Source organism: Emydura macquarii, unplaced genomic scaffold (assembly GCF_026122565.2).
Source record: "Emydura macquarii macquarii isolate MOO-44397 ecotype Brisbane River unplaced genomic scaffold, CSIRO-AGI_Emac_v2 contig_1483, whole genome shotgun sequence".
Classification (NCBI taxonomy): Eukaryota; Metazoa; Chordata; order Testudines; family Chelidae; genus Emydura; species Emydura macquarii.
The window spans coordinates 16,835,368-16,844,348 of record NW_027131620.1 but is presented as its reverse complement, the minus strand read 5'-3'; the positions used below and the strand labels follow the sequence as shown (position 1 = coordinate 16,844,348).

General features: G+C 50.9%; 1 protein-coding gene across 1 annotated transcript; it reads left to right on the top strand.

The window, feature by feature from the left end:
- The first annotated feature begins 1,147 nt into the window (after positions 1 to 1,147).
- FITM2 (fat storage inducing transmembrane protein 2) lies at positions 1,148 to 8,654 on the top strand. Its single transcript, XM_067554344.1, has 2 exons — positions 1,148 to 1,340; positions 4,531 to 8,654. The coding sequence occupies exons 1-2, from the start codon at positions 1,168 to 1,170 to the stop codon at positions 5,144 to 5,146; spliced, it is 789 nt and encodes a 262-aa protein (XP_067410445.1). The 5' UTR covers positions 1,148 to 1,167; the 3' UTR covers positions 5,147 to 8,654.
- Positions 8,655 to 8,981: the final 327 nt, after the last annotated feature.

The window sequence follows — 8,981 nt, the reverse complement described above, 5'->3', positions numbered from 1 at the left end:
GGTGGTTAGGCAACCCACCGTGGAGATGGGAGTGCAGAGAGACTAGAGTGTCTGGCGGGAAGCAGCAGTGTGAATACCCAGAGGCAGAAACTTTGGTGGGTAGGGAACTTTTACAGCAAAAACAGATGTGGCAAGTGACCGTAGGCCCCTGGGGGGTTAGATGGCAGCAGAGTGGAGCAGGCAGCAGTGCCTAAACCCCACAGTGGATGTGGGCCTCGCTGTCTAGTCACTTGAGGCCACACAGAGCCTGTCAGAGGGCCCAGCAGAACCGAATTTGATGGACTGATGCAAACACATCCCCCCGCCCTCGCCGGCTGTGGTCAGTCACCCGGGCCGGGACGCCTACGGGCCAGGCCGCTCCGTTTCTCTCCTCGGGCGTGTGGTGCCGCTTAGTGGAAAGCTGTGAAAAGACTCTGGGTTTATTGAACGGGCTCAGCAAAGGGGCCGCTGCGGGGCGGGAGGAAGGGGGGCAGGGCTCGGCCGGCTTTCACTGTCCCACTCCCGGCACGTGCTGGCCGCGGCGCTGCCCCGGGACGGGCAGTGACTGACTCGCCCCGCTGCGGGGAGCGGGCCGGGGGCTCTTTGTGCCGGAGCCTCTGGAAGGTGCCCGTGGACAGGGCTGCCCCGGCCGGAGCCACAGCGTGTCCGCGCCGGCCCGGGTGCTGCTGGGGCCCGGGCACTGCTTCGCCCTGGGGCGGCCAGGCCGCCTGAGGAGACTGACACCTCTCTCCCTGGGCCTGACGGGCGGGACGGGGTCGGCAGTCGCCCCGGAGCCCGGCCTGTTCACCGAGGCCTACCGCTGAGATAGACCCACGTGGCTGTCGGTCGCCGGGAGAGGGGCAAACCCCGGAGACTCGCACCGGCGCGGCCCCTACCGCTCCTCGCCCGTACACGGAGCGGCGGGACGGACATATCGCCGGTTACTGACCGGAGTCAGTCAGACCATCACCAACCGTCCCGTCCCGTCCCGTCCTTAGCGGCCGCGGCGCTAGATGGCGCCATCCGCCTTGGACTCTAGCCCCCGGCTGGCTCGCTGGAGCGGCGCGCGGTGACGCACGCACGTCGCACGCACGCACGGTGGTGACGCAGACGGCGGACGGAGGCGGCCGCCGGCTGCGCGATCCTTCCGGCTGCGGCGGCGATTTCTGGCGAGCGAGAGTCCTCGGGATGGAGCGTCTGGATCGCTGCGCCCGGCCGCTGCGCACCGCCCTGGTGCAGAGCTCGGTGCGGCTATGGCTGCCCTGGAGCCTGCTGGGCCTTATGCTGGGCGGGTCCCTCCTGAAGGCGCTGGCGCCGCTGCCCGACTCCTACATGAGCAGCAAGCGCAACCTGCTCAACATGTGAGAGGGCGGGGCTTACGGTGGGGGTGGGGCCTGGACCTGTTCTCCTTGGGGCGGGGCTTACTGTGGGGGCGGAGCCTGCCCTAGGTGAGAGGAGGGGGGGGGTCTGAGCTTGCTGGGGTCTGTGGGGATTTGTGGGGGAGGGCAGTCTAGGAGGACAGCGCTATTTGAGTGCCAGGATGTGCTTGCGCCCGCCTACAGCTGAAAGCCCCTCCCCCAGCCTGAGGGGAGGAGCTACGGGAACTGGACTCGGCTAATTACGGGGGCAACAAAGGAAAATACAGGGAGGGTTGTGAAGGTCAAAGGGCTAAAGGAAGGGAACACTGAGCAGAGAACCCCGGACAGCGCCCACTGCTCCTGGAAGGTAGCCGAGGAGTCAGCGGACACTGCTCGGAGACGTGCTACGACGGAGGAACCCACAATCGCAGAGCACCTCCTCAGCCAGCCTCCTCTCCCGGGTCTTGTAGATGGCCACCTTGGCCAAGGCGAGGAGGAGGTTGACGAGGAGGTCCTGTGACTTTGTGGGGCTACAGATGGGGTGTGTGTAGATGAGGAGGTGTGGGGAGAAGTGCAGCCAGAACCTCAGGAGGAGGTTCTGGAGGAGCTGGAATAGGGGCAACAAACTGGCGCACTCCATGTAGACATACGCAAGGGTCTCCCTCATGCTACAAAAGAGACAAGCTTTGGGACCAGAGGGGTGAACCACGCCAGGTACGCGCCTATTCTCACGGCTCCATGTAGGAGCCGCCAGCCGATATCCCTAGCGGTCCGTGGAACCAAGGTGGAATACAGGCTGGCCCATTGGGGTCTCTTGTCCTCTATAGGTGGTAAGAGGTCCCACCACTTGGTGTCAGGGCGGGACACGAGGGTGAGGAAATGGAGAGTGGCGCACAAGTGTGTGGAAGTGTGCCTGTGGTGCGGTTCAGAAGCATGCCAGCTGCAGGCCTCGCGGTCGGCTCGGGGTGTGCAGAGGAGGCGGTCGGGGGGGGGTTCATGGGGCAGGGAACCTGATGAAGAGGTCCAGGACCTGCTCAAGGTAGGCCTGAGCAGCGGAAGGTAAGGCTGCCCTCACCTCCTGGAGTACATGCCGGGGGGAGGTTCGAAGGGTGGAGAGCCCCATGTGCCAACCCAACGCTTGTGGATCCACCCAGTTCTCCCTGGTCGTAGTCCAGGAGGTCTCTGATCTTGGTGACGCCTGCCAGGACCAGGCTCTGGCGCACTGAATAGAACTCCGCCACCTGCATGCTGAGATGGGGATTGTGTAGCAGGGGCTCCACAAGGAGATCCGCCCCCTCAGCGGCCACCACAGACTTGGTTGCAGAGACCAGCCTCCAGGTCCAGAGGAGGTCCTGGTAGAAGACTGCAGATCGGAGAGGTCTCGTGGAACATAGTTTCTCATCCTGTGGTACGCATACCTCTGGGGATACGCAAGACACAGGCAGGGGGTACACAGTGAAAAACCCAATGAAGGGAGGTGGGCAGCAGCCGCCAACTTCTGGGGAAGCCAGGCGACAGCCACCTGCTTCCCGCCTGGTCCCGGCTCCCAGCATTGGCGCACACCTTCCTCCGTCACCTACGAGGGCTCGGATATGACAGGCAGCTTTTTTTCTCCACCTGAGGGGTCATCCATGACAGTGTTTCTCAACCTTTTAAGTAGCAAGTACCCCCCTAACTTCTGAAAATTGTAATAAGTACCCCAACACCCAATTTTCCACTCTGAGAAATACAATCTTTTCCCCCTTTACCGCTGGACGACTGTGTTTCTCGTAAAGCAGGAGAGTTCTGAGTTCTGCAATGCTGTGTGGCTGTGACAGATCATAAAACCCCCTGCTGTTTCTCCCCTCCTTCCTCCTCCCCTTCAAAGTTCAATGCCAGCCAATCACTGTGGCCTGATGGCGGGGTCACATGGTGTTCCCCTCACACAGGGGGGAACTGGTGAGGTCTGAGCAGGCACTAGCAGCCCACCTGAGTGGATAGCAGCGCTCCCCATGGCCATCCCTAGGGGCGTGTGGGCCTGGGCAAATCACACTGTGTGGGCCTCTCTGAACATTATTATACTGGTAAAATCTGGGGCTCTCACAGTTGTCAATTTCACTGCTCAACTAGAGTAGTGAAATTGACAAGTAAGCCTGCAGGTAGAGCCCAGCTCCAGGACTGGACAAGCTGCTGGGCTCTCCGCCTGGCTTTCTGGGCACCAGGCTTTAAGCAGGGGAGAGGAGCCACCACCTGGGCAAGTTGCAGGCAGCTGCCGCCTGGCTGCCAGCCCAGGAGGTGGGCAACTGCCACCTGCTCCGAGCTGGGGCGGAGGAGGCTTCCATGCAGGCTGGGACCCAGGGATGTGGGCAGGCGGCAGCAGCTGCTGCCTGTCTTCAAGCCAGGGTGCGGGAGGCTGTCTCTCAGCTCAGAGCTGGGGCGCAGGTGGCTGCCATCCAGCTGTGAGCCCAGCTCGCAGGGCGCAGGAGGCTGCCGTCGGGCTCTCACTTGGGAGCTGGAACTGGACAGGACTGGGGCGGCTGCCGCCCGGCTTCCCAGGACTGGGGCGGCTGCCGCCCGGCTTCCCAGCTAGGAGGTGGGACCAGACGGGAAGCCGGCACCTGCCGTCTGCTTCCCCCAGAAGCCAGTGGCTGCCGCCTGTCCCCCAGCTGGGAGCTGGACCAGGCGGGAAGCAGGTGGCTGCCGCCTGGCTTCCCCAGAAGTTGGCGGCGGCTGCCCACCTCCCTTCACTGGGTTTTTCACTGTGTACCCCCTGCCTGTGTCTCGCGTACCCCCAGTACTTGTGGGGGAGAATGGAAGGATGCAAGGAGTCCCTGGTGAGTGCAGATAAGCTGAGCCTACAGAAGCAACAAAGTGTGCACCCCCTGTTGTTGATATTACTTTTTCATGTTAGCAATTGCAGTTGACATGTGGATGTAACTCCATGGTGGATTGGAGGGCAGGGGAGCTGGTCCAGACAGTCATGAAGAGGGGGGATATGTCTATTTGGCTGTCAGTTGAAAGCTTAAGAACCCCTGTTCCACAGGTCTCTAGTTTAGATGCTGTGGTGTTGGGTGCTCTGGAAACAACTAAGGTGAATAGTTCTGAATGCTGTAATTTAGAACCCTCTTCCATGAACACCACTAGTGCCTACCCCTTCCTTGCTGACCTGAAGTTTAATATATTCATACGTTTCTCTTTGGCTTCTCCCTGGCAGCTATTTTGTCAAATTGGCATGGGCCTGGACATTCTGGCTGCTGCTACCCTTCATTGCCATCACCAACTACTGTCTCAGCCGAAATGTCCTGGGGATGCTTCGGCGTCTCAGCACCCTGCTGGTCGGCACCATGGTCTGGTATGTCTGCACCAGACTCTTCTTGCACATTGAGGATTTCACTGGCAACTGCTACAAATCGCCAACCCTTGACGTGCTGTTCCAGGAGCATCGCAGCAAGCAGCAGTGCCTCCAGGGTGCTGGCTTCTGGCATGGCTTCGACATCTCAGGGCACTCCTTCCTCCTCACATACTGTGCCCTAATGATTGTGGAGGAGATGGCTGTGCTGCGTGTCCTGAACACTGACCGGAGCCCAAGATTACATGCAGTGGTCAATGCCTTGTTCGTCGCCTTGAGCTTTCTGACCCTGATCTGGGTCTGGATGTTTTTTTGCACGGCTGTATATTTCCATGACTTCTCCCAAAAATTGTTTGGCAGCTTAGTGGGTCTATCAGCCTGGTATGGAACATACAGGTTCTGGTACTTGCAATCCTTTTCTCCTGGACTTCCTCCCCAGAACACTAGCTTGAGTTCAAAGAAGCCTAATTGTAGCAGATAAAAGTTTCTGTATTTCAGATTTTGTTTGAAATACAGGAATATTAGTTTGTTCAATGCTATTTTTTTTTTTTAATAGTAAGGAGCATGTTTAAGGGGAGGGGAAGAAAGACTAATAGTCTTTACAGTCTGATGCTTGGCTAGTGGCTTTGGTCTGGTTCCTAGTGAGCAAATATTGATCTCACAGAACTGTCCACCATAATTGGGTATAATTGGGCACCTAACTGACAGTCTCAGCAGAGAGGCCAAGGGTTGGATCACTCATGAAGACTGAATTCTCTTTGCCCTTCGTGGGGGTCCTACCTGGGCAATCCTGAGGCCCATTGGCAAGGTGATGTAAGTAAAGCTTGCACTGCTACTACCTATGCTCTCTCTACTTGTTCTGCCAATAAACAGAGGATCCAGGATTGACAGAGGTGGTCAGACTTTAGGGCAGTCAAGCCAACACCTTTCACTGATCTGAAATTCATCATTCTCTTCCCCACCCCCATCTTTTTTAAGAAAAAATATTTCAAACCTTGTGCTAGGTTTTACGTCTGACTTTTTGAATACTCTAGTTGTAATCTTTACAAATGTGCCTAGGATAATGTAATGGTGCTACAGACTTTTAATTGGCAATCAAAATGCACTTGTTAATGCAGAATGTAGCTGGGTTGTGAAACTGAAGCACCTCACATTCTCAAACTGTTAAATGCTTTCACGTCCCATACATTTTAATTGGCCATCTGTATATTCAGCAGTGAGAAGAGAGACTTGTTTTTTGAGACCCAGAGTCTAATGCTAGATTATAACTTTAAATGGGCTTACTGTCAATATTTGAAAATGCAATTCTTAAAAAATAAGTTATATTACTTCAGATAATTTTTAAAAATCAATTTTTTTCCCCTTTATTCTTGACACTAGTTGTAAAAATAGGAAGAGGGTATATTTTGTTAAAATATAATGAGACAGCGCCTCCCAATTCTTTGTTAATTGGCTTGTACAAAAAATTAATGATTTAAAAGATTTTTTTTAGATGTTACAAGTTGCAAATTTTGTATTTGCAGTAAAAAAGCTCTGTTTGATGTGTTCCTTTCAGAGGCCCAGCAAATTTCTGGCCTCATGTAAGTGCATTGACTGGACCCACTATGTCTTGAATCATTCTGTTTGTTTGGGATTGTATGTAATATGGTGTTTCTGCCAAGGGTATTATAGCAATATCTTTAAAATATTTATTCTTGCCTTTCTGTTGGCATCAGTAAGCTATTTTAATTGCACGCTAAATTGTGGCAAAAAGTGGTAACCAGTAAAAACCTCATGACGTACAAAGCGCAGGTACAAATTGGGATGTGTCTGTTTTGTCCTTCATGTAAGATGGACCTTTAGCATAATTTTTGTTTTTAAAAAGTTTTTTATCTTGTTCTACAAAAGGCTTATTCATGTCAGGAGTGGACAAACCAAAATCAGTTTTATAGTAGCAACAGCAAGTCGAGCAGGTGACCAAAAGCTTTTGATAGCCCATCTGTATGTCTGCTAAACTGTAACTATTTTTAGTAGCACAATAATGTACCTAATTTTCTACAGCACTTGATTCTGAGTTCAGTGTTTTGCTGTCTTTAGGACAAGGTGATCTGTAGCCCGATCTTAATATTTTCATGTTGCCACCTCAACACTTCTTTCCTAGCCAGTGAGGGAGGCAGAACTACACATATAGACAGGTTCATTTCTCATTTGGGGCATGACCCTTTGAAATGCTGAATTCCCTCTCTTCCCATTGAATTCAGTGATGGTTGAGGGCACTCAGGAAATCCCAGAAGGCACAAAGCAGATCTCATGAGATTCCTGTAAGTAGGTGAAAAGAACAGCTTTGTATTTTGGGTTGTTCTTTGGGTTTGTCTGCAGTTGGCGCCAGAGATGTAATTTCCAGCTCAGGGAGACATACCTGCGCTAGCTGTGTTTGAGCAAGCACATTGAAAACAAGTGGAGTGGTGGCAGGAAGTGCCAGGCACCCTGAGTATGATCCCATCCAAGACTCTAAGTACATACTCAGGTGACTAGCTCACCATGCTGCTGCGGATACACTGCTATTTTTAGTGTGCTTGCTCAGTCTCAGATAATGCAGGTATATCTCTTTGAGCTGGAACTCTTCCAGTTTGAAGTTAGACGTGCCCTTTGTGTCAAACCAGCTGCTTTGTCTGACACTTTGTCTACCTGAGAAAGTTGCATCAATTTAACTTAAATCAGTTTTTAAACCGATATAGTTAAACTAATGCAAACCCCTGTGTGGACAATCTTATTTTGGTTTAGCTTAAACCTGTCCCCAGTAGGTTTCAACTAAACTGCTAAAAGCTCAGACTCCTAGGCAGACACACCCCAAGAAACTGTAGTCTCCTGATCTGATATTTATACTGATTTTATACTCATTTATACTGAAATGAGAGGCCACGCAGGTATTTATATCAGTTTTACTGTATCTGTTTAAATTCCGTCTTAGGTTATGCTAGTGCAACTTCCTCATGTGGCTAAAGCCTGAGTAGAACCCCAGAATTATTAAGAACTATGCAGTTAACCTTGACATTCTTTTAAAGTTTAAATTAAAATTAGCTTCCCCTCTGGAAAACACTAGTTTTGTGCAATCTGTATTTACAAATACACTGGTTAGGTGGATGGAAGTATTATAGGAACTATGTTTATTATTATTACTATTATTTTATTACAATTAGTAGCATAGGGACTGGTAATGCTTGAAACTATATTCAACACTAGCATTTTAGGCAAATGTAACTGATCAAATTCACCTAGAGGACTTGCAAGGGATTCGGTGGTTGAGGTTTAGTTTCTGGAGCCTGTAAAGATAAATTAAGGGCCCTCTCCTGCTACTTGTGCTCATGAGTAGTTAATGGGACTCTTTCAATGAGTAAGGACGACTCTGGTGACTTAAGTATTGCAGGGGCCTGGATTTCATTCCTAATGTATTTGGAAATCTGGGCGCTAGGTATCCAGCCTCGGTACAGAGGCCACATGTTTACCATTGGCTTGGAAAGTTCGCTTGCTGTGTTCAGACATTGGAACTTTTCTTTTGTGCCTTTTATTTGTACTCCAGGCAAATGATCCCACCCTTTTCATACTCAGTGTTAATTTAATAGCTGTCTATGGAATTCAAAGGCAGGAAATCTTCTGTCCACGTATTTAACATCATGACTTTTTGGGGGGTAATTTAGGTTTACCACTGAAAAATCCAATCCCAAATCCACATCAAGGGTAAGTTTGCAGCAGAGAAGAAAACCCCATTCTAAATAGCTGGAGCTGATGTGGATTGCTGCCAAAATGGATGGATTCTTTTTTTGAACTTTCAGCACTTGTTGGAAATACATTTGGAATTTGCCTGGGTTTTAAAAACCAAAACCTGGAAAATTATTTTAGATGACAGTGTTCAAATCTTGTATTGGATGGTGATATGAAGCAATTGTAATCATGAAATTATAATTCATAACAGCCTTGTTTGACTTCTGAATTAAAGTTCATTCACCACAGCTCCAGTCTCTTGCCTACATTGTGTCCCCTGTGTCTCTGGAATTACTTAGGGAATTTTGCTCTTCATCATCCCACCGTTGTACACAAATAGGTAAAGTAAACAAAATACATTTTAAAAAGTAGCTTTTTGCTTATTCCTTGCTCTGTATATTTAAAGTTGTGGCTTATTTTATGGGTTTTGTATAATGACTCCAGTAAAAGAAGTAACTTTTGAGTGGATTTTTTGGCATTCTACATCTCAGAGCTTTCACCTAGCCCAGGGCCTGTCCTGGAATGGAAGCACAAGAGGAATAACAGAGTGGGAAGTTTTAAAAGATTTGGGATTA